The sequence below is a fragment of the Lithobates pipiens genome, unplaced genomic scaffold (assembly GCF_037356315.1).
Source record: "Lithobates pipiens isolate NorthernLeopardFrog02 unplaced genomic scaffold, aLitPip1_a1.2 Scaffold_18, whole genome shotgun sequence".
Taxonomy (NCBI): domain Eukaryota; kingdom Metazoa; phylum Chordata; class Amphibia; order Anura; family Ranidae; genus Lithobates; species Lithobates pipiens.
The window spans coordinates 131,888,428-131,914,744 of NW_027507758.1; the positions used below are offsets into that span (position 1 = coordinate 131,888,428).

Sequence of the window (26,317 nt, forward strand, 5' to 3'; positions counted from 1 at the left end):
TCCCTTTGGAGACTGGGCCGCAGAGAAGTATTCCAACATGATAACGACCCCAAACACACCTCTAAGAAACCACTGCCTTGCTAAAGAAGCTGAGGGGGGGGGGGGGGGCATGGCAGGATATTCAAGAAGACGACACAAAACAGTGTATATAGGGATTTAAGGTGGTTTCTGACATATATGTCAGGTTATGTGTTGGAACGAACAAAGGGGGATTTCTCCTCCAAAAGCACACTGTAAACTTCAACAGTAGCCATAATAGCATGCTGCCAGAGCAGTGTCTATTCCAGTGATGCCCCCTAGAGGGTCAAGTAGTCAAGCTTGGTGGTGGGACTGTCATGGTCTGGGGCTGCATGAGTGCTGTCGGAGAGGGGGAGCTACAGTTCATTGAGGGAACCATGAATGCAAACATATTGTGACATACTAAAGCAGAGCATGATCCCCTCCCTTCGGAGAATGGGCCGCAGGGCAGTATTCCAATATGATAACGACCAAAAACACACACCTCCAAGATGACCACTGCCTTGCTAAAGAAGCTGAGGGTAAAGGTGATGGACTGGCCAAGCATGTCTCCAGACCTAAACCCTATTGAGCATCTGTGGGGCATCCTCAAACGGAAGGTGGATGAGGCAAGGTCTCTAACATCCACCAGCTCCATGATGTCGTCATGGAGGAGTGGAAGAGGACTCCATTGGCAACCTGTGAAGCTCTGGTGAACTCCAAGAGGGTTAAGGGAGTGCTGGAAAATAATGGTGGCCACACAAAATATTGACACTTTGGCCCAATTTGGACATTTTCACTTAGGGGTGTACTCACTTTTGTTGCAAACGGTTTAGACATTAATGGCTGTGTGTTGAGTTATTTTAAGGGGACAGATAATTGACACTGTTATACAAGCTGTACACTCACTACTTTACATCGTAGAAAAGTGTAATTTCTTCAGTGTTGTCACATGAAAAGATAAAATATTTACAAAAATGTGAGTGGTGTACTCACTTTTGTTCTATACTGTATCCGCTTGTGCTCCTGGGTCTGTGGTCATTACGAGGAGTCCCCTTTCTTCCTGGTATTTCATCAGTAATAGCGTACAGAAGTTTACGGTTAGCGTATACTGGACATATAAGAACCCAAAGTCTGGCACAGCCCATCAGGCTATACTTGTAGCTATGATATTACTTTTGAGTGGACTGATCCTTTAATTCATTGTTTGCAAATCCTTATCTTATGGCCCTGGAAGAACACTTTCAGCATTTGTCACAGTCTTGGCAAAGGTTCTTCACAAGCAGACAGCTTAAATTAGCCATTCTAGTTTAACACCTTCCATACTAGGTAAAAGTTACATGAAAAGCGTTTTGGGCACTATTGTATTACAATACTGCTCTGCAATCACTTTTAAATAACACATACTTACAAGCTGTTAACCTATTAGATTGCTTTCTCTTTGACTGTACTGAGCTGTTAGTGACACAGTACCGTGCAGTTGAATTTAAAGACTTAACTGCCTGCGATCTAGAGCACACTCAAGACAATTTAACAATAAAAGCGAGGTAAAAATCTGATACACAGATGAAATACAATACTGTGTAAAAATTGTAGGCAGGTATGACGAAATGCTGTAAAGTAAAAATGCTTTCAAAAATATAATATAATTGTTTATTTTTTATAAATTTACAAAATGCAAAGTGAGTGAACAGAATCTACCGTAAATCAAATCAATATTTGACGTGACTACTCTTTGGCTTTAAACCAGCATCAATTTTTATCCTTGCACACTTTGTACAGAGCCCTGATCTCAACATCATTGAATCTGTCTTGGATTACATGAAGAGACAGAAGGATCTGAGACACCCCACATCCACAGAAGACTTGTAGTTAGTTCTCCAAGATATTTGGAACAACCTACCTGCGGAGTTCCCTCAAAAACTTTGTGCAAGTGTATCTAGGTCTTTTAGGCCCCTTTCACACTGGTACGACACGACAGTCATACAACTGTGGATCCGACTTTGCCCTGCGACTTGAAGTCTGAAATGCGTCCAACTTCAATGAACGGGGACCATGGTTTGATCCCCGACAATGCAAGCACTTTGTGTCTGGTATGAATCTTTAGGGGGAACTCCACGCCAAATTTGAAAAAAAAAATGGCATGAGTTCCCCCTCCAAGAGCATACCAGGCCCTTCGGTCTGATATGGATTTTAAGGGGAACCCCCACTCCAAAAAAACAGCGTGGAGTCCCCCAAAATCCATACCAGACCCTTATCCGAGCACGCAGCCCGGCAGGTCAAAAAAGGGGATGGGGACGAGCGAGCACCCCTCTGAACCATACCAGACCGCATGCCCTCAACATAGGGTGGTGGATGATTTGGGGCAGGGGGGCCTTGCGCCCCCCACCTCAAAGCACCTTGTCCCCATGTTGATGAGGACAAGGGCCTCTTCCCGACAACCCTGGCTGTTGGTTGTCGGGGTCTGCAAGCGGGGAGCTTATCGGAATCTGGAAGCCCCCTTTAACAAGGGGGCCCCCAGATTCCGGTCCCCCCGCCCTAGGTGAATGAGTATTGTGTACATTGTACCCCTACCCATTCACCTAAAAAAGTATCAAAAATAAAACACACTACACGTTTGTAAAGTAATTTATTAAGGCAGCTCCGGCGCCTCTTCTGATCTCTTCTCCCCCATCCGGCTCTTCTGCCTCCTCCACTGACATCTCCTGCCATGGCTGGTTCATCTCCCTCTGTCTGCTGTCTTCTGCCTCTGCTGGGTCTTCTCCGCTATGTTCTTGCTCTTTTTGCGGGGTCCTTTCTGCTGTCTTCTCCCTCTGTTGTTCTTCCATTGACTCAATGCTCTCTCCCGCTCTAATGCTGGGTGCGCAGGGTGCCACTACTTATATTGGCATGGGGTTGGGTCACCAGGTGACGTCATATGGAGACCCCACCCCTTATGACGTCACCGCCCTATCATGCCCCACTCGCTCGTACCCATCCCCTTTCCTGACCTGCCGGGCTGTGTGCTTGGATAAGGGTCTGGTATGAATTTTCAGGGGGACCCCCACGCAGTTTTGTTGGGCATGGGGATTCCCATTAAAATCCATACCAGACTGAAGGGCCTGTTATGCTCTTGGAGGGGGAACCCGTACCCCCCCTTTTTTTATTTGGCGTGGATTTCCCCTTCAAGGTCATCAGAGCACAAGTCGCATGCCAAAGTCGTATCAGTTAAGACAGCGATCCAACTTTGATCTGACTTCAGTGATATTTAATGGGCTGAAGAAGGATCAAAGCCCGACCAAAGCAGTGCAGGGACTACTTTGAAGTCGCACGACTTGAAGTTGTACTAATATAATATGAATGGTTGTCATTGGAAATCATGGGGAACAACTTGTCATGAGACTTTGCAGTCCCAAGTTGTAGGACAAGTCGTACAAGTGTGAAAGGGGCCTTAGATGTGATTTCCTATTGGTAGTATCTCACCAAAAATTACACTTGTTGCAGGGGATGCCTGAAATCTGACTTGTATCTTAGTGCAGACTTCTGGGAAAATTAGTGAGCCAATCACACAAGCAGGAAATTACATATCTGGGGGCATTCTGTACACATTCTGTGTACAGATCACCTCCAGGCTGCCATATTGCATTTTACAGAAAATTACAGAGCTGCAGATTTAAAAAGAAAGGAATCTTTTAATAACATTCAATTACTTTATGAATTGTATATGCTATATATATATATATATATATATATATATATATATATATATATATATATATATATATATATATATATATATTTTTTTTTTTTTTTTTTTTTTTTGCTATTTTTTTTTTCACGAACGTGTCTTTACCCTTTAATTCAGTGTACTTTGAAGTCACTCTTCTTGCTAATTTCTTTGTGCCACTCCTCTTGCTGACATTATCATTTACAATGCAGGACCAGCACCTAGCACGCTACAATGTACGCAATGATGTAGGGGTGCCCTCCCACATTAGTGCACTGGACAGAAAATGGTTGGCTGCTGCAGGACTCCATGTAATTAGGTAAGTAATACTCTGCCATATTTCATCACCTAGAAAAAAACGGTATTAAATTGTTTATTAGCTGGGTTGGGGGCAAATAAAAAAAAATTTCAGCACTACCCAGTGTTCCACTGTAAGGTAACCACTGTGATTTAACCTGCAATATAAACTAAAGATATATGCTCAGTTAAAATACACAATACCTCCCATTTAAAACTTGATATATTCATCATCCTTTTCTCTTATCCCCTCCTTTTCCTCTCTGTAGATAGGTGTGCACAATTTACCTTTTTAGGTCTTTGTTGATTCTTCCATGTTATCACCTTCCTAATTATAAATTGCTCAGATTTGTTTACTTTTTTTAGCATGTTTATGCCTCCTGCGGGAAGGTTAGTACCCGTACATACCTTCACTATGTACACGATTAACCTCTTTATGTTATTGTATGTTGTACCCTTCTTTTAAGAATTCTTAATAAAAAAAAGATTGAAATTAAGGGCCAGTTCACAACCCATGCAGTCCAGTGTGTTTTTTTTCTGCATCAAAATGCATGAAAGGTAGGTTATAAAGTTTTCAATGGCGTAGTTCACACCTTTGCTTGCAGTTCCAGTGCGTTCTAGTTCCATAAAAAGAGTAGAACATTTTTCCTGCACTGGAACGCTGTAAAATGCATCAAAAATGCACTGGAACGCGCATGTCCTTATTTAAGGTTAAGAAAGAAGAGGGGGATTAAATGCACTGGACTACATCAAAAACGCACCAAAAACGCATCAAACACGTGCATGCAGAAAAGCATCTGGAACGCATCCAGACTGCTTTCTAAAACTTGATATAACTTTGTATTATGATGTATATTTTCTTTAACCCCTTGCCATCTGCCCTACAGCAGTTTTACTGCTACAGTGCGGCAATTGTGGGCCTGATCACGTATATACACGTGATCCGGCACTTCCAGGTAGGGTGCACTGGATATCCGCCGGCACCTGCCAATCTTCAGGGAGAGATACATAACTGAGATCTGCCTATGTAAACAAGGCAGATCTCAGTTCTGACAGGGAGGAAGGGATGGAGATTGTGTCAGTGCAAAGTAGGGAATAAGGCTTTCACACTGCTGCCGCGGCCGCATTGACGGTAAAGCGCCGCTCATTAGCTGTGCTTTCGGCTGCTTTTAACCCCCATTCATTCCAATGGACAGGGGTGATTTAGGAGCGCCAAAACCATCCCAAAAGGTGCTCCTTGCAGTACTTTTTTCCCGTTCCACAAGCGTACCACCCGAGTGTGAAAGCACTTGGGTTTTCACATTGGGGTGGCATGGGAGGCAGTTTTCAGGCACTTTACTATTTTTAGTGCTAAAACGCCTGAAAACTGCCTTTAGTGTGAAAGGGGTCTAGATTCCATCTATTCCCCTAGTAAAAGCACCTCCCACTGTTCACATAAACACTGGTTAGGCACACAGTTAACTCTTTGATCGCCCCCGATGTTAACCCCTTCCCAGCCAGTCTCATTAGTACAGTGACAGTGCATATTTTTAGCATTGATCGCGCTATCAGTGTAACTGATTTCCAAAAAGTGTCAGAATGTCTGCTGAAATATGGCAGTCCTGCTATAAGTTGCTGGTTGCTGCCATTACTAGTGAAAAAAAAAAGAAAAAAAAATGTCCTATAGTTTGTAGACGCTATAACATTTTTGCAAACTAATCAATATACACTTATTGTTTTTTTTTACCAAAAATATGTAGCAGAATACATATTGATCTAAATTGATTAAGAAATTATATTTTTTCCCATTTTGTTATTGGATATGTTTTATAGCAGAAAGTTGTCATGTTTTTGTTTTTTATAGGGCTGTTACTGATTTAAAATTTTGTGTTTGATTAATCGATTTTTTGTTTTAATTAAATAATTTTGATTAATTATAACGCACCTACAGATCCAACTACTTTTAGCTGATCTCCTTGCATTGCATCTCTGTATTAGCCGGTGGTAAATGTGGTATACACTATATACAATCACCCGACACTAGTTCGTTTCCACAATCCATGGCTTAACTTCACAGTTCACACAAATACGTTTTAAATTCAAACTGTAGCACTGACGTAAGTATTTTTTTTTTTATTAAACTTTAAGAAAAAACTTAGAAAGTTAGTTTAACTTTAATTATAAAACGTATCTAGTATATTGACTGTCATTCACTTTATAGTAGGCAAGTAGGCATCACTTGCCAGTCATGCAGACATACCAGAGTGTTTACATTTTGTTTTTTTGTTTTTTTTACAACAATTATCAAATTTGCCTACACTTAGCTCACTGAATGATCCCAGTTAACCACTTCCATATTTACCATCAATGCCCGGGGACGTCACGGACATCAACATCACCGGACTCCTCCCCTCTTCCTTTCGTTTGCAGATGGAGGCATTTGGGGAAGGGGGGAGGAGTCCGGTGACATTGATGTCCGTGATGTCACCGGATCTCCGACAGAACTCCCTGAAGACCCGGAAGCCGGCGGAGAGGTGAGTACCCATCAAATGAATTTTGATCAATCAAAAAAAATGAACGATTAATTGAGGAATTAATCTTTCATTTTCCCAGCCCTAGTTTTTTATAATGCAAAAAATAAAAAAACAGAGGTGATCAAATACCATCAAAAGAAAGCACAGTTTGTGGGAAAAATAAATTTTATATATATATATATATATATATATATATATATATATATATATATATTTATTTAGATTTTTTGTTGCATGACCACACAATTGTCAGTTAAACTAACGTAGTGCCGTATCTCAAAGAATGTCATGAAGAGGGGGTAAATCTTCAGAAGGTCAAATAGTCATTATGTCTGATTGTCTGATGCTGTTTGCTTTCTCTGTTTGCAGCTTCACCTTGATAACCTGGGTTTTCAGGAATGCACTCAACTTTCCTGTTTAGGAAACAATGAAGATCACCGTACTCTGACGTAGTTCACCATGACTAGGTAAGATGCTGCTTTTTAAATGACAGTGATATGTTTACTTTCTACAGCAGCTGTCATGGTACTAGTACGTAGCAAAGAAAGTTTCTTACGAACATTTGTAATTATTCTTACTATTTGCGCTAACTACCAGTATTTACACAGCATCATTTATACTGGAAAGTAAACATACAGCACTTATTCATCGCTAGGAGTATATTATTTGCTTATGGAAGCTCAACAACAATAAAAAGCACAAAGTTAAATGGAACAAAGGACAGAACTTGGTGTAAGCGTGTAACCTATTTACTAAATAAATCTGTGTAACCATTTGTTTTGCTAGATCTAGACATCCAATATTAAATTAGTTTATGTTCTCCCAATCTGACTCTCTCTGGATATCTTTACGGACACTTCTACATATTAGTAAAGTGCACTTGTGATGGACTTATTATTATTTTTATATATTTTACATATTTTTAACAAAATACAAAGCAAGCCATCACTGATCTATCTAGCTAAATGTACTGTGGAGTAATTCATCAGAAATATCACAAAAGAGGATGACTTTGTTTCTCAATCAGTTAACTGTTTAGAAGCAGCTGGTATTTTTTTTTTAACATTAGAGGGCTGGCAGCCTGCCAAGTCTATGATCTTCATACACAGTAAGGCTGGATTCACACCTATGCATTTTTGGCGCTTTTTGCATTTTGCAGATTTGCACTACAGTCCATTTAAAATGGTTTCCTATGGAACACGTTCTGTAGTGCAAATCTGCAAAATGCATTAAAAATGCATAGGTGTAAATCCAGTCTTAGCCCTCATTCACACCAGTGGAATTCGTCATGCGATTTGACAGTTCCAAATTGAATGACAAGTCGCACCCCATTGCCGGCAATGGAATGATTTAAATCGATGTGAGCAACTTTGAAAAAAGGTTCCTGCACTACTTTTTTTCAATTTCATTGCGACTTGCCACAATGGATCCGGAGGTGATTCGGAGGTGCAAATCGCACTGATCTGAAAGCTTTGAAATTGCTGAAAATGCGTGATTTCAAAGCTGCACTGGTGTGAACCAGGGCTAAGGGCCGGTTCACACCATATGCAGTCCAGTGCTTTTTTTCTGCATCAAAAATGCATGGACAAGAGGTTATCTGGGTTCCAATGGCATAATTCACACTAGTGCAGTGTGTTCCAGTGCAGTCAAAAAAGTTAAAACATGCTACTTTTTTCTGCACTGAACCATACTGGAATGCAGCAAAGTGCATCAAAAACGCACTGGAACACATCTAAAAACATCAAAAGCACCAGAATGCATTACAGCAAAAAAAGAAAACATTTTAGAGACAAATATATTTTTATTATACATGTCAATGATATAACAGCAGAGGATTACCCTCTTAGCCAACAATACAAGCTGTATAATGATGACAAATGTAACAGTATAATTTGTAACATACCCTTAAAGCATAACCAAAGGCAAAACTTTTTTTTTTTTTGGAGAGGGATTAGAACCCCTGTCAGGTTTTATTTCTGTCTGTGCCCCCAGGAGATTCATCCTCTCTATTTGTCCTGTTTAACACTATCATTGAAAGTGAAAGTTAGTCCCCTTTCACACGTGCGGATCCGTTTTCAGACATCCACTTGCTCAGCAGGGATCGATCTGTTGATCCCCGCTGAGCCAGCGGATGACAAGTCTGTCTCCGCACACTGTGCAGATGTCAGGTCTCCGCTGTCCTCTAAGGGGGGATCGGATGAAAACGGACTGCCTGTCCGTTTTCATCCGATCCGCCAGACGGATGGAAAATAGGGTTTCTATCCATCTGAATTTAGCGTAGCGGATCGGATGTCAGCGGAGTTGACACCGCTGACACCTGTCGCTCCATAGAGATGTACGGCGCGTCCGTTCAGATCCCCCTGAAAAAACTGACAGACGAATGTGAATGGTCCGCACGTGTGAAAGGGCCCTAAAAGAAATTACTCAAATTTTGGGTTGTCCCTAGAAAAGTAATAGAGGGGAAATCTTCCAATGGGTACTCTAGTTCTTGTGAGCTGGGGGTCCCCAAGGAATTCCCTTGATTTACAGGGATTTCCTTGCACTTTCTGTTTGGCTATGAGACAGGAAGTGAAGGGAAATCTCTCCAATGGGGCACAGATGGTGAAAAAAAATCTGGCAGGGGTTATAAACTTGCCTTACTCTATCCAAAATGAAAAAAAAAGTTTTGCCTATAGTTCTACTTAAAGGAAAGATAAATCAGGCATAGGAAAACATGAACGTATAATAAAAACCAAAAAGGCAAAAAGAGTAAGCGCTAGAGAATAAAGGAGGAGATGAAGAAAGGCATGAAAAAAGAGTAAGGAGGAGAAGAAGAGGATGGGGACTTGAGCAAACATTTTGGACCAAGTTGTAGAGAGATGATCAGGGTGTGGTGCTGGACTGGTCATTGGGTGATAACATGCGTTTCTGTGTATTTGAGGTGGAGAAGTCGAGCCAGATGAACCATAAAACGTTATATTTCTCAAATGTATCATTATCTAAAGCCATCATCTCTACCATATGCATCATATCGTTTACAGTAGAAACCCATAAGGATAAAGGAGGGGTAACAGCTGTTTTCCAAAACAAAGGGAATTAATTGTCTGGCAGCTGACAAAAAAAAAAAACTTAGCAGGTTCTGTTACTGTGATGCCATTGAGCCCAAGAGCCGAGCCACACTGCCAATAGGTAGCCATTACTGATGTTAATATCTTATGCATGGAGTAAAGGTCCCAGTAGCATCTGGAAAGGAGTTTGAAGTTTTTCTCTTGCGCATACTTGAAAACTTTAAAAAAAAGAAAAAACAAGAGGGGACAAAACGCACTGCAGCTCATTAAAAATGCATCAGAATCACTCGGTTTGTAACCGCCCATTGGTGGTTGCAGCCAGACCTGACCAATTCTGCGACGGTGCTGGAGGCGGCTATAGTGAAGTCTTTGGAGGCTCTGAAGGGGTTGCTATTCAGGGGGCCAAAAACACCTCACTGCCTCACCCCTTCTATGAGCACCACTATGCGGGTGTGGAGGGTGGGTGAGGTGCTGAGGGCACCCCAGCCGAACTCCTGGTCTCCTCACACCCCCCTGTGGCTGAACCCTAACCTATCACAGTTCAATACCATCCCAGATCCACAGGCCTGGGCCAAATACAAAATACTGACCCTTGAGCACGTTATCACCAATGGAAAGCTCACTCCCTTTCGTGTATTGCGTACCAAATTTAATGTACCTGCACGGGCCCATTACAGGTATCTTCAGGTCGCTCGTGCCTACAGGTCAGTTCTTAGGCCAACCAATTATATTGGAATATTCGGAACTCGAATCCACCCTTCGGGTGAAAGACTTGGAGAAACCCATGTCTCAGATCTACGGGTCCCTGCTGGTTGCTGCCATCCCGAGCTGTCCTCCCTCCGCAGGAAATTGGTGGGAGATATACCAGAGCTGGATGCGGATGACTGGAGGGAGATTTGGGATTTTCCATTCTCTCCTCTGATCTCAGCCAGGGACAAACTGGTCCAATACAAAATTGTACACAGAGCTCACTACACAACCCACAGGCTGCACCAGATGTCGCTGGTGTATTCTCCAGTGTGTTGGCCCTGCTCCTACCAGCCATGGGACTTCTTTCACATTTTCTGGACTTGCCCAGCAATAGTACATTATTGGAAAGAAGTACTCCAAGTGATCACTAAGCTCACTAAGGCTAGTGTTCCTTATGATCCTAAACATTGTCTGCTGGGACTGGTGGAACAGATGTCAATGCTCAAAGCTAGAAAAATACACGTTATTGTATTATGCACGTAAGGCCATCACAAGGAACTGGAAACAATCTCTCTCCTCTGTCAGATTCTGGAAAAATGAATGCCAGTTTACCCCTTTATAAAGCCACCTAATCGGGCAAAAATTGAAAAAGTATGGACCTGTTGGCTGGACGATAATACCACAGCAACTGATATAGTAACCAACTCCTAGATTAACATTATGTTTATAGTTAGTTAGTATATTGACCCAATTACTCTCATGTCAAATTATCCTGTCATTATAATATTGAGCACAGATCCTCCTGAACTAAACCTCTCCCCACATTGGGGTATAGATAAGTAAGGTTGTTTATGTTGTATGGTCTGCCCTGTTGCGATCTGTTTCTGCATCAGTGGTAGTTTGTCTATGTTGTATGATGTGCCCTGTTGTGGTCTGTTGCCCCATCAGAGAATCTGGCCCTATGTGGGCAATGTTTGGCCCCTGTGTGGGCAATTTTGTATGCTAATGAAAAACTCAAAAACGATTTTGCAAAAAAAAAAAAAATACATCAGAATGTGCATGCATGCACCCAGAATGAGTTTTTGTGGTGTCAACTGTAAGCCAAAACACATCCCGGAAGCGTTTTTGTGGGTCTAAAGGGGAAAGGAGCTACGATTGTAGGCCTAGAGGCTCCCTCGTTGAATTGCTTATCCTAACGCTGGCTAGATTGGTGTGGAAAAGTAAAAATGTTTGCTTTCTATTTGAGACATACCTCTAGAATTCCGTCTTTGGAAAAACCCTGCCCTCACCTAGCTGCATACTCTCACCGATTTCACATTTTTAAATCACAATAGAAATATCCACTCCTTTGATCAACTACACAGGCAATATCAGCTGTCCCATAAATCCTTGCATAGATACCTGCAGTTTTGGCCTGCTTTATGGTCTCAAAGCCCTAGATTTTTTAATTATTTCCTGATCAGGGTGCTCAGATCACAGGGTCAAGGGGTTCATTTCTATAATTTACTCTCATTTGTTGATTGTTAAAATATGTGCTTCACCATTGCCAGCAAAACTTGGTTGGTGGTGTATATGTCCAGACATGACAGACGAGGATTGGGAGGAGGCCACTCGTATTTGAGAGTGTCCCCCCAGTAAACAACAAACTAATTAAACTTTACATCATTCACCAATCATATCTCTATCTATCGTACCTCTACCACAAATTGTCTACGATGTTCTCAACTAGAAGCTGAGTTTAATCATATAATGTGGACCTGTCCAGTCTTAGCTAATTACTGGAAACAGGTTACAGACTTGCTATGCAATCTTCTTTCTACTTCCATCCCATTCACCCTGGAATTATGTTTGTTAGGATTACTTGACAAAGAGCTCTGGCTCAGATATGTTAGAATATTTTGAAAGAAACCTTATTCTTGGCACAGAAGCAGATTGAACATAAATGGATGCATGTGTGCAGGTGCAGGGTGGTACAGCAGCAGTAACAAACACTCAGTCCAGATGCAGTTGAAAAACTTGTAATGAAGTCACAGTACAACAGTTCTCAACAAGGAGGCCCAAATGGGAAACACTCACAGAAAACAACAGTGTGTAGTGAAGCAGGTGTCAGTGGCCTGGCAAATCCAAACCCAAGTGGGGAGGTTTCCAGGAGAATGGCAAATCCCTCCTTGTCTAGAACCTTTCTCTACAGCTAATACTGTCCCTGAATGTGTACGAAACCCAGGAGCCAGGGTCTTAAATAGACTTTGCCACATCTAAGATGGCCACCAGAGTTACATGGGTGCCCAGCATGCCCCAGTGACCCAGGAAACCATAGAGGTGCCTTCAGGTGTCTTCAGGGGTCCCTTGGCAAAATACCTAGAAATTGCCCAAAAACTGTATACAAGCCAACGGGAGGATCAAGGCTTCCTATTAATTACGCAAAGCTACAAATTTTCATTGTGCACCATTACAACCTTCTAGTTGCCAGTTACACATATGTCATTGGTTAATAAGAAGGACCTCTCCCCTGCCCCTCTCCTTTCTGAGGTCACATTAGCTGAATGAGGGAGAGGAACCTAGGGAGAAACTTTGGAATACAAATCAGTACCAGTGTGCAAAGGTGTATTTGCTGTGGAATAATAAATCACTGCTAATGTTAGGTGTCCTATGCATGTGGATGTTGCTACATTATGCAAAACTATTTTAGTTTTTAGTTTATTTTTTTTGTGGTGCCTCGAGATTTTGTGAGATTTTGAAGGGTGTTTTGACTGAAAAAAGGTTGAGAAACACTGCCATAAAGCAGTGGTTCTCAACTCTGTCCTCAAGTACCCCCAACAGGCCATGTTTTCTCTTAGATAAAATAGCTGTCCAAAATACTAAGCCATTGACTCTGATTTAAAGCACCTATGCAAGATAAAAGAAAACCTGCAAACATGGCCTGTTGGGGGCACTTAAAGACAGGGTTGAGAACCACTGCCATAGAGGAACAATGTTCCACTTGACTTCCTCCCCATCTGCAATGTGGTTGAGTGCCACCTGCAATGAAGAAAGTGGCCCACACCTGCCTTCATGCAAGCCTCTCCCCCTTGATCTCTCAGTGGATTAATGCTGTCGATCAAATCATATGACATAAAGGGTGTCCTTGTAAATATTACAAGGTCTGGGATGTCTGGTGCAACTCAACTCATACTATAACTGGCAATGGCTCATGATCTCATATTGCTTTGTGATCTGTCTATGGAGGTGCTACCTTATCCCTTTTGGATATCAGTCTAACTTCCGATTAAATTTTAACCATACAAAGGAGACAGAGTTTGTTCTGGTCTCTTTGTTTAATGACATGTTGGTAAACTGTTTTGCATTGGGAAATGTATACTTCTGTACATTTCCTCTTACGCTGTAAATTATTGCACCCTGTACATTGAAATCTCATGCAATAAACAGTGTTTTTTATTAAAAAAAGAAGCTACGTTATTAGTGCTAGTGTTGTCAATTTTGAAGATTAATTTCCCCTTATGTAAATGCAGTGATGAATATGGAATTGCAAAGGGATATTTCTAGCACAGCAGGAGACAGTTCTTTCCTTCTGACCGCCTCCATGGGTTGTGCTGGCATGCAATGCTGGGCGAGATTTTGTCTCTGCAATTGCCCAGGTTACAGAGCAACAGAACGGTCATATGAACACCCCTTGGACATTTTCACTTAGAGGTGTACTCCCTTTTGTTGTCAGTGGTTTAGACATTAATGGCTGTGTTGAGTTATTTTAAGGGGACAGCAAATTTACACTGTTATACAAGCTGTACATTCACTACTTTACATTGTAGCAAAGTGTCATTTCTTCAGTGTTGTCACATGAAAGATATAATAAAATATTTACAAAAATGTGAGGGGTGTACTCACTTTTGTGAGATACTGTATATACCAGGGATATGCAATTAGCGGACCTCCAGCTGTTGCTAAAATACAAGTCCCATCATGCCTCTGCCTCTGAGTGTCATGCTTGTGGCTGTCAGTCTTGCCTATGCCTCATGGGACTTGTAGTTCTGCAACAGCTGGAGGTCCGCTGGAGGTCCGCTAATTGCATATCACTGGTATATACTGTATATATATAGTGTGTGTATATGTGTTTGTTTGTGTGTATATATATATATATATATATATATATATATATATATATGAAGCGTGTCTATTAAATAACGATACTAATTAAATAACTTACCTTTATTTATATGTATTACAAATTTAATCTCTTAAGGACTGGAAGGATTTGCCCCTTTAATGACCAGGCCATTTTTGCGATACGACACTGCATTGCTTTCACTGACAATTGCGGTGTCTTCTGACGCGGTACCCAGACAAAATTGGCATCCTTTGTTTTCAACAAATAGAGCTTTCTTTTGGTGGTATTTGATCACCTCTGCGGTTTTAATTTTTTGCGCTATAAACAAACAAAGAGCGACAATTTTGAAAAAAAAATTGCAATAGGTTTACGGTATAGATTTAGGGACTTTTCTTTTTTTTTTAGTTTCTACTGGTTATGGCAGCGATCTGTGATTTTTAGTGGGACTGTGACATTGTGGTGGACATATCTGACCCCAAATGACACTTTTTGGGGACCAGAGACATTATTACATTGATCAGTGCTATAAAAATGCACTAATCAATGTAAAAAAGACACTGGCAGGGAAGGGTTTAACACTAGGGGGCGAGCAAGGGGTTAAGTGTGTTCCCTCAGCTTGTTCTAACTGTAAGGGTGGGCTGCCAGAGACATGACAGAGATCACTGTAACTGATCACTGGGAACAGTAGATCTCTGTCAGGTCACTAGGCAGAATGGTGATCGCAGGCCGCTGGCAGACATTGAGCCCATCCAAACCATGGGCATGCTCCAGCAGTATGCAGTGGGCGCAAGAGAGTGCTTCCGGCGATGTGCACCTGCCTGCAACTGTGCCTGCGTGAGCTGGTGTACAATGATGGTGGTTTGCGCAGGGGAGCCAATCTGCCGCAGTACCACTGCAGCGGAGCGGTCCTTAAGCAGTTAATGCTTATCCCCTTCGATATATTCCCTATTTGCACTAATACATTGCTGCAGTCTTGTTTTCCACTGGTCGAAGGCATGGAGAAAATCAATTTCTGTCAGCTGTTTTCAACACATCCGCCATTTTCTTCTTTACAGCATCAACTGACTCAAAACATGTCCCTTTAAGCACTGATTTAATTTTTTGAATTCATTCTAACGTCCCTTGCTGAATCTTTTGTGCCACTCAGACATGAGCGCATGAGACAGGCTGTAATTCCCATAAGCTGTAGTAAGCATTTGAAAACATTCTGTTGGTGTTTTGTACAATTTTACTAAAAATTTCAAAATGAATAGTTGTTCAGCTTTTAAACTTAGCATTTTTTTGGAACACTATAGAAAACACAACCAAACTAAATGGCGACTCACAATCAACTGAACGTCATAGAGTGTTGCTGCTTCAGAATCAAACATGTTCAAGGTCGATAAAAGGCTTTTGGGGGGGGCGTGGCCGGCCGGGACCGAGGACGGACGCTTTTCAGCAGAGCTCCGCCAGGCCTCTGTTAATCTGGTGCCATCCTCCGCTCCAGAACGCCCTAAGTGCCAAGAAACCGCTTTGTTTTACTCCTCGGAAGCTTCTCCACAGGCCAGGGTACTTTTGTTAGCCATTTCTGGCTCGGGGACCGCAGGATTTAATCCGTTCTGGCCGCTGAAGGCCACCGCGCCGGGCGCCATCTTGCGGCCTACTAGGCCTCCATAATCCCCGGACTTTCCTGCGGGGCTGCCTGGCGGCGGAACCAGGCATCCCGGAGGAGACATACTCGGCCACCGCACCGCTGCACCGCTGCACACAGGAGGCTCCTGGGATCATCTGCCCTGCACCCCTCCGGCCTGGTGAGTCCCCTGTGGGGATACTTGAACTTACACCTGCCTGTCCCCCTCCAATTCTGTCTCCCCTCCCTCCCCACACCGTCAGGAGGATCCCTTGCTAGGCCACCCCTGGGGGCTTATGAGGACTGGTTCCTTCATTGCTATCCTTTTATCATTGCACCAGGCAACAATCATCCCTGGCAACACCCTCCAGGTGAGACCCTGGCTTCGGCCTAAACTGGTTCCTGGTGGCCATCTTGCTACACCCTGCTACACCCAGGTTTTCACAGCTCCCATTGCCACAGATCCACAAGGTGAAGGGGTTAAAACAAAATAACCCTCCTGACATTGACTGTACCTGTCGCCAGTAATTAATATGACCACGATCAACTTTAACCTCCGTGGCTCCTAAATGAGTTAGGGGGCCCATCTACTCTCCACGACCCCCGCTAAACAACGCTAGCTACTAATAGATCCGGGGGTAAGCTCTTCTTATCTCTACAGTACCAAAGCACCCCATGGGAAAAATCGGTCAGCAGCAGGAACATTACAAGCACATCCCTGAACAACAACAGACAGGGCCTATTATGGATCGTTTTGTCACCAGATCTCAACTTGCGCCCTCTCATTCTCCGCCGGATCCCTTTGCCATTCTGGATTCAACTCTTGGGACTGAGGGCTCTGGCTCCTCTTCGGCTAATGCTCTCCAGGCCCCTGAACCGGGTCCCCCCTTAGCGCAGGGGGTTCTTACCCCTGCTATCTTGGATGCCAAATTGGACGCCAAGCTCCACCTATTACTTCAACAGATCACGACAAATGTCTCGGCCGAGGTAAATAAGCTTGCGGTGGAACTGAGAAAGGAGATCAACCAGCTGGGTGAGCGTACAGACACACTTGAAAATAAGTTTGACGAGATGGTTAGCTATGTCCAAGCCGTTGAAGAAGACAATCACAACCTCCGCCTCTCTGTCTCCCAACTACAGCTGCAACAGGAGGACCTGGAGAATAGAGAGAGACGCCAGAACTTACGCTTTAGGGGTATCCCGGAGACTGTGGGTGACTCTGATCTACGTTCTTACCTCCTGGGCCTTTTTAACGCCCTGGCCCCCACGGTCGTGGACATAGACTGGCGCCTTGACAGAGCACATCGGTCCCTGGCCCCCAAACCTCCTGCTGGAGCCAGACCTAGGGACGTTGTTGTCCGGTTTCACTTCTTTGAAAGCAAGGAGGCACTGATCCGCTCCACACGCAATAAACCTCAAATAACATACCAAGGGGTGAAACTGCAAATCTTCAGTGATCTTTCTCCCATCACTCTGGCTAAACGCAGGAACCTCCGGCCGATCACCTCCCACCTGCAACACCACAAGGTCCCATACTTTTGGGGGTTTCCCTTTCGCTTGATGGTGTCAAAAAATGGAACTCAGCACGTCTTACGGGACCTTCCGGAAAGCGAAACTTTCTTGAAGAACCTTCGTCTTCCTCCCCTCCCTGAGGAGGACATACATCCCGCTGAAGTCCAGATTCGTCCGTTACCCAACACTCCAAGCCGCATCTGGACGCCCGTGCGAAGCAAGACCAGGAGGCACCTCTCTACACCTCAGCGCCCACGGTTCTCCAAGCAACCTCCATGATCCCTCTCGACACTTCTCTTGTGATTCAGTTTATTTGCTACTTTCACCCTCCCATTTCTCCCTTCCTCCTGTGTATGGGAAGGGAGAAGTTCCTGTTGCTGCGGCATTAATCTGTTTGTCCTTTGCCTTGACTCATCAAGCTGGGACTTTTTTCCCCACCCCATGGGGCTCCGTTTGTTTTTTGTTTTTGTTTTTTCTACGAGAACTATAGGTTGTTAATGCTATTTGTTCATCTACGAATTCATACGGAGAGTTGATGGCCCTTCCATTTTTTCAGTCCGACCACCCCTGGTGCTCGTCCGGCCATGACCCTCTTGACCTGGGTTGACTCCCTAGGTCCCCTGAGGCACATGACGCCCTCAGGTCATGCTAATGTTTTTTTCTTTTTTTCTGCTTTTTTTCTTTTTATTTTTGTTGTTTATTTTTTGTTGTTTTTGTTACTGTATTTTATTAATGTTTTATGTTCTACTGTGTCCACTTGTAGAGCTCAGTTTCATTACTCTCCTATGCACTACAAAGGTTGGTTGGGCCTCAGGCTATCCTGGCTTTGGGCGCTCCTATTTTTTTCTCTTTGCCGGGGTATATCTGACGCCAAAGTCGCATTTTCTTCAATGATGCCCCAGTATAATGTTGTTTACTATAATGTTGTTTACTATAGGCTGTGCCACTACTCTCAGGTACTTACCATTGCTTATCTTAATAACGCATCCTTATGGCTTTAAAAATTCTGTCCTATAATGTTAAAGGCCTAGGTTCCATACGTAAGCGCTGGTTGGCCCTGAAGGAATTCAGGTCTTCCGGCGCGGACGTGATTATGCTGCAAGAAACCCATTTTAGAGCGGATGGCTCCCTTAAGTTTGCCTCCAAACATTTCCCTACCTCCTTCCTGGCCTCTGACCCCACAGGCAGGGCAGGGGTTGCAATTTTGATTAAGAAGACGTGCTCTATTAAGGTTACAAAGTCCCATGCAGATCCCCATGGCAGGTATCTAGTTTTAGAATGTCAGCACTTGAACACCTCCCTAACCCTTGTCAACCTGTATGCCCCTAATGTTGGGCAGCTTGACTTCCTTAGTACCTTGCTTGACTCCCCTCATTGCCCATCCCAGCCTTTCATGATAGTTGGGGGGGATTTTAACATGGTCATGTCTCCCTCCAGGGATAGGAAAACTCTGTTCTCATCCACACCCTCCAGGAAGTTGGCTTCCCAAGCCACCTCTTTCCGTCAGCTCATCAGGTCCCATCGGCTCTTCGACTCATGGAGGATCAAGCATCCCACAGCTCAGCAATTCACCTTTTATTCTCCAGCCCATAAAATGTACTCGCGGCTCGATCACTTTCTTATTTCCGCCCCTCTCATCCCTCACGTGGTCGACTCTGAGGTGTTACCGATTACCTGGTCCGACCATGCCCCCATTACCCTAAACCTCTTGCTCACTCAGGCTCATCCTAGATCCTGTCATTGGAGGCTTAACAGCCACCTCCTACATTCTGAAAGCTCCCGCTCGGTCCTTGCGAAGAGTCTCACGGAGTTTTTCCAACTGAACACTGGGTCGGTCCCGGATTTTTCCACCCTGTGGGAGGCCCATAAGGCCGTCTTCAGAGGCGCTTGTATTGCAGAGAGCTCTAGATTGAAGAGGGATAGGTCCGCACTTATCCGATCACTAACCTCTGCTCTTCTCACGGCTGAACGGAAGCTCCTGGCCGCCCCCACGGTGGAAAGACTCCGGAGGGTCACTCTCCTTAGGGAACAGATTAAAACAGCACAACTCAACCGGGCGGCCAAATCGCTGCTTTGGATGAGGCAGAAATTCTACGAATTTTCCAATAAACCTCATACAATGCTAGTCAACAAATTACGCCCACGTGCATTCAATTCTTTCCCTGAGTTTCTTTCCCGACCTGACGGATCTAGGACCTATTGCCCTCGTGAAATTTCAAACATTTTCGGTAAATTTTACCATAAACTCTACAACTGTCTTTCCCCGGAAAACCATTTTCACTTTACTCAAGAGAAATTTAGAGCCTTCTTCTCTAATCTTAAACTCCCCAAACTCTCGTCGAGCGATCTAGAGAACCTTAATAAGGCGGTATCGGCAGAGGAACTTTCTAACGTAGTGCGGGATCTTCCATCGCATAAGTCACCTGGTCCTGATGGACTCCCCTATTTCTACTATAAAACCTATCTAGACATTTTAGGACCTCACATGCTCACTCTATTTGATACTTTACTACAGGGGACCCATCCCCATCCACATTTCTCGCATTCCTTCATCTCAGTGATCCCCAAACCGGGTAAGGATCCCTCCATCCCAGATAATTATAGGCCCATAGCCCTTCTGAATTCTGACTACAAAATATTTACTAAAATTCTTGCCTCCCGGCTATCGGTTCTTGCCCCCAAACTTATTCACAGAGATCAGGTGGGGTTTGTGCCTGGCAGACACGCAGGTGACAACACCCGCCGCACGATCAACCTGGTCGATCTTTTGGATAGGACCAACACACCAGCACTCCTACTTAGCTTAGACGCCCAAAAGGCCTTTGATAGGCTCAGCTGGCCTTATATGTTCGCCACGCTCAGGGTTTATGGGTTTCGGGGCCCTTTTTTAAGGGCATTGGAAGCTTTATACTCAACGGTCACTGCCCAGGTACAGATGTCGTCCTTTCTGTCGCCTCGCTTCCCCCTGTTGAATGGTACTCGGCAGGGGTGTCCTCTATCTCCGCTAATATTTATTTTATGTCTGGAACCCCTGGCCGAGGCTGTACGCTCTCATCCAGATATTCGTGGGGTGGTGATGCGACAGGGAGAGTACAAATTATCACTTTTTGCTGACGACGTCCTGCTAACTATTACCAATCCCCTGATATCCCTCCCCTCATTGCACAAGCTACTAACATCCTTTGGGGGTATTTCTGGGTACAAGGTTAACACCTCTAAGACTGAGGCCCTCCCCATACACATCCCTACCACACAACTTTCTAGACTAAAAGAATCTTATCCCTACAGATGGTGCAGTGATTCACTCAAGTACCTGGGGGTTTTTCTGACCCCTTCTTATTCCCACCTGTTCCGTGCGAACTTTCCTGCCCTGTTTCAGGATATAAATAATTCACTACTGACCTGGTCTAAATACCCTATATCCCTGCTAGGCAGGGTCAACGTCCTTAAAATGTCAGTCTTGCCCAGACTGCTCTATCACTTTGAGACGCTGCCAGTGGCCGTTCCGTCCCCTCAGCTTAAACTTCTCCGACGACGTTTCCTTAAATTTATTTGGGCTGATAGGTCTCATCGCTTTGCCAGCTCTGTGGTGTTTGCGCCCGTGGGTCGGGGGGGGTTGGGTGCTCCGGATATTGTGAAATATTATCAAGCTACCCATTTACGAATCATTGCTACCTGGTCCTCTCTTAATGCCACGAGTCGGTGGGCTACTATTGAAAAGGGGGTCCTGTATCCGGTTCACCCATGCTCCTTGATCTGGGGCGCACCATCCCCACTACTCTCCACCCTCAGACGTCAATGTACGGCCCCAATGTAATTTACCTTGGACTTGTGGCAAAAGTGTAACAAAAAATACTCCCTCTCTTCGGCCTGCCCCCCCCTCACGAATGTCTTATTTAATCCTAACATCCCTGATGGACTGTCCATGGGTAGGATTTCCCCGTGGCTAGATCCCCCTCTTTTCCAACTTAGAAACCTGGTACACCCTGTCTCCCGTAGACTTCACGCCTTTGAGACCTTGCGAGAAAAATATGACATTCCCAAACATTCGTTTTACTTCTACCTACAGGTGAGACACTTCTTTAACTCTAAATCTCCGACCTTAATCCTTGACACTCCCACAGCTTTTGAGCATCTTTGCGCTCAAGGCCCACATCAACCTAATTTAATTTCCTCTATTCACCGCATCCTCCATGAGTCGACCCCTCTAACTGAATTTACGCATCTGTATATGAGTAGATGGTCTCAGTTGTTGGACAAGCCTATCTCCCTGCAGACGTGGGATAGGATTTGGTCCTCTACTTTCAAATCCTCTAAGTGTGTTACGCAAAGGGAAACAGCAATAAAAATCCTTATGTTTTGGTATAAGACCCCCGATGTCATCCACAAATACGATTCCTCAGTCTCGCCATCTTGTTGGCGATGTGGCCTTGACATTGGGTCATTGTTCCATATCTTCTGGACATGCCCTTTGATACGGCCTTTCTGGATAGCGGTGGGGTCTTTGGTGGTGGAGGTGACGGGGGTTTCCCTCCCGATTGATCCCCTATATTGCTTGCTGGGTCTCCCTATACCAGGTATACCTAAAAACACCAATCGACTGGTTTCCTACATTTTACTTGCTGCTAAGAGGCTTGTCCCATTGTGCTGGTTGTCCAATGCAACTCCCCCCTGGCCTAGGTTACTCCAACTGGTGTCTGAAATTCGGAGAATGGAGTATTTGACAGCCTCGGTGCATGATTTGATCACCCAGTTTGATAAAGTGTGGGAACCCTGGGATCGATCAGCATATGGGGCCCCCCCTGCCGGTACGTCCATCTGACTGCAGCTACCGACCGGGGCCCTTTGTTGATGGCTTCCGTCCCCCCCCCCCTTCCCTACCCTGTCCTGTCCCCCTCCCCTCCCAGGGACATACTATGCTGACCATGTGAATACTCATTTGTTTTTTCTTTTTGCCTCTTTTTGGCCTCCGGCCTCTTGATGCTCAGAATAGTTTGTTTGCTTTACATTGACTGTTTGTTATTTATTGTACGAGATATGGATACGCAGTTCACCCTTGTGCCTGCGTTTGTGGACATTTTTCTCTGTCTGTTGTAACTCATGCCTTACATCTTGATCTATATCTCTCTATATTTACTGATTTTTCTAATGTTCTCGTGTATTGTTTTTGTTTTTGCTTTAAAAATTAATAAAAATTACAATTATAAAAAAAAAAAAAAAACATGTTCAAGGTCACCATGCATGCAGCTATAACCGTTTCTGACTGCTTTGTTTACTAGGTGGGATTTTTGTCTCGTTATTTAATAGACACACCTCATATATATACAGTGTTCTTACTTTACCAGGATGCTTAGTGGTATGGAAAGCAGATGTGACTATTCATTATTCTTACAATTTCACTGTTCAAAGCCTCACGAAGACAATTTTTTATACCTATTATTTATTGTTGATAATTTTTTTTTTAACTTAGTACATGACATCATTTAAAAATATGTCTGTATTCTTTTGCAGTTAACAAAGGTTATGCATGCTTCTTTTGTACCATGGCAAATGAAGATGAAGATAACAACATATCGGAAACTCTGATATTTCGTCTCCATGAGAGTGCTCCCAAAGTTGTGCGTGAAGTGTTGCTAGAACGTGGCTGGGATGAATTTGATGAAGAGCAGCAAGGTGAAGCAGAGTGGAACTTACACTGGAGAACTTCAGCATTCCGTACTTCTGATCATAATAACATAAAACCATGGCAACGGCTTAATCATCATCCAGGGACAGCACAAATGATAAAGAAGGATTGTCTGGCAAGACATTTAAAACGTATGAAAGGAATATATGGGTCTTCCTATTATGAGTTCAGCCCTATTGCCTTTATTTTACCCAATGACTACACAAAGTTCTTAGCTGAATATTCAAAAGAAAGACATACTAAAAAGGCAAGCTATTGGATCTGCAAACCTACTGACATGTCTAGGGGTAGAGGGATATTTGTTTTTCAAGACATCAAGGACTTAACATATGACTGTACTGTAATTGTACAGAAATATATCACAAATCCTCTGCTAATCTCTGGCTACAAATTTGACTTAAGGATTTATGTTTGTGTGACCTGTTTCTCTCCATTGACCATATATGTATACCAGGAAGGTTTGGTCAGATTTGCAACAGAAAAGTTCAGTCTCAGTTCACTTGATAACATATTTGCCCACCTAACAAACACCAGCATTAATAAGTACAGCACCTCATACTTGTCAGATAAGGAAAGGGTAGGGAGTGGTTGTAAATGGACACTTGGGCAGTTTAGGTCATATCTTCGTAGTGTTGAAGTGGATGATGTATTACTTTGGCAAAGAATACATAATATTGTGACAATGACCCTTCTAGCGTTTGCTCCATCTGTGCCACAATACCCTAACTGCTTTGAACTTTTTGGATTTGATATCCTTATAGATGATACTCTAAAGCCATGGCTTTTAGAAGTAAACTACAGTCCTGCACTGTCTTTAGATTGCCCTAATGATATAAAAGTAAAGAAAACACTAATTAATGACATTATTGATCTTCTCAACTACAAGTCATCTGACATACAAAGATATGACAGCAAAAGGGTCAAAATATCATCTCCAGTTTTACATTCTCCTAGACTACAAACTTTGCATAAAAGCAATACAAGCTTACACAGTTCTAAAGAGTGTAAAAAGTGCAACCCAGTGAGAAATAGTCACTTTAAAGAAAACTGTGATCAGCCCAACAGCTCTTCATCTTGTAAATCTGTATATGACAATAGTGAAGAAACAAAATCACTAACTAGGGACAACTTTGGGGATTGCTGCAACTGTAACTCAGAGGAAAAGTCTTCTACAGAACCTAAGGATGATCCAAACAAGGAAATGGTAACAAGTGGAAAAGCAATCACGTGTCCTCGAAAGACCTTGACGTCAAGGTTACGAGAAAGAATGAATATCTCTCCAAGACAAGCAGCATCAAAAGTCCCATCAGCGTTCATCGCTTTAAGAACAAACTCTGAAACAAATCATACACCAAGGACTGCACAATGGAAATCTATGAAATATCCTCTATTTCCTTTATACTACATATCAGAAATAGATGAAATGCCTCCTTCCCATGTTGGTGGTTTCCTTCTTATTTTTCCTTTTAACAAAACTTCTCTTCTTGCTTCAAAAACTGGAACCAATGTCAAGAGTATAATTCAGGAAATAAGCAAACTGACACAGAGAAATTTGACGGAGATATAAGTGGCCTAACACCCTGAAAATGTAAAGTGAATGCCCAAGCGAAATAAACCAAAAAATACATATTTAGGACATTCCTGTAATAAATGCACATTTACTCATGTTTTGTGTCATTAAAAACACAGTCGGTTTTCGGCATCCAAATCAACTGGTCAAATTCTCTTCTTTTCCCTCTTGATCCACAGACATGGAAAGCGGCGGCCCCTACTTCGTTGAAGTGGGTCGATTAGTTAAAAATTGGGGTATCCAGATTAAATGGGATCCAGCAAGTTTTTATAATTTGAATCTACAACCCCTGTTGTTACAGCTAAGAGACAATTGCTCCTCCTGGGCCACTCTTCCGCTGAATTTGCTGGGTCGCATTAATATCCTTAAAATAATTTTCCTGCCCAAATTCACTTATGTTTTCAGCATTCGCCCTATTTGGACTAGGAAATGTTTTCTGAAACCTTATCATTGGTCTCTGTATCATCCATTGTGGGGTAGTCCTCCTTTACCATGCTTTAGATTGTTGCCTGATTCAAAGGTCTGGGCTCAGTTCAGGATAAAGGCTCTCTGGGACATTATGTCTGCTGGCGCCTTGTTATCCTTTTGGGATCTCTCCTCTAAATTTGGTTAGCCTGGATGAATGTATTTCTGCAACCTCCAACTGCCATTTGGTCTGAATTTCCGTGCCCTCCCAGCCTTGGGATGGATCCCATGGAACACCTTCTCCCTCAGGAATCGCTGACCAAGCCCCTCTCTTCCCTCTATATTACCCTGGTCAGTGCAACAGTGAAACTATGGGAGCAGTGGACTGACATTCCGACATAGACACAGAGGACTGGGAGGGCTGTTTTGAGGATAGCGCCACACTGGTTATTTCCTCTAGTGATAAGCTGATTCAAACAAATTTTCTACATAGGGTGTATTATACTCCCAGAGAATGCACAGAATCTACTCACCGAGGTCCCCTAATTGTTCACAATGTCAGATAAATATTGGCACATACTTTCACATATTCTGGAGTAGCCCTGGGGTGGCACTGTTCTGGACAGATGTTTTTGACCTTATCAACATTTGAATCCAGCTGTCTCTCACTCTCTTGTAGTAAGCGTTATTAGGCATTCAGGAAGATGCCCAAAGGCCTCGCTAGACTAAGTTATCAATATCTTATTTACTATACTATTTCAAAAAATAATTCACCCCCCACTGTGTCTTTGTGGGAGAACTCGATTAACGCTGCAGCTGTACCACCTATATATAATTTGACGTAAGGGAGAAACTTCAAGGATGACCTTAGGAAAAAGCAGTCACCTACGGGTAATGAGATACACCCCATTGCACATAACTAATGTGTATTGTGTGCTCTGCTGCATCCCATCAAAAAAATACTAAACTTCAGCTTTAATTTAAATTTTCTCCACAAGCTTTTTTTATTGGGTTCAGTAACTGTAAAAAAATAAAACCTTGTTTATTTAATCAATGCCACACTCAATTGAACTGCTAGCCTCATTGACTTCAGGAATGTTGCTGAGATCAATCCCTTAGTGAAAGAATGACTGGAGTGTACCCCCTGCAAATACATGTAGCCTCAATCACCAATCACTATAGC

The 26,317-nt window shown here is 43.3% G+C and overlaps 1 protein-coding gene across 2 annotated transcripts in view; it reads left to right on the forward strand.

Moving 5' to 3' along the window:
* TTLL2 (tubulin tyrosine ligase like 2) overlaps positions 1-24,867 on the forward strand; it is a 37,613-nt gene extending 12,746 nt beyond the window's left edge. The window contains exons 2-4 of one of the 2 annotated variants that reach the window (XM_077486132.1): positions 3,916-4,022; positions 6,883-6,980; positions 22,985-24,867. In XM_077486132.1, coding sequence (XP_077342258.1) covers positions 23,017-24,726 — 1,710 coding nt within the window. In that variant the 5' untranslated portion in view covers positions 3,916-4,022; positions 6,883-6,980; positions 22,985-23,016 and the 3' untranslated portion in view covers positions 24,727-24,867. The remainder of the gene's footprint in view (positions 1-3,915; positions 4,023-6,882; positions 6,981-22,984) is intronic. The other variant, XM_077486133.1, reaches the window with a different exon arrangement.
* Positions 24,868-26,317: the final 1,450 nt, after the last annotated feature.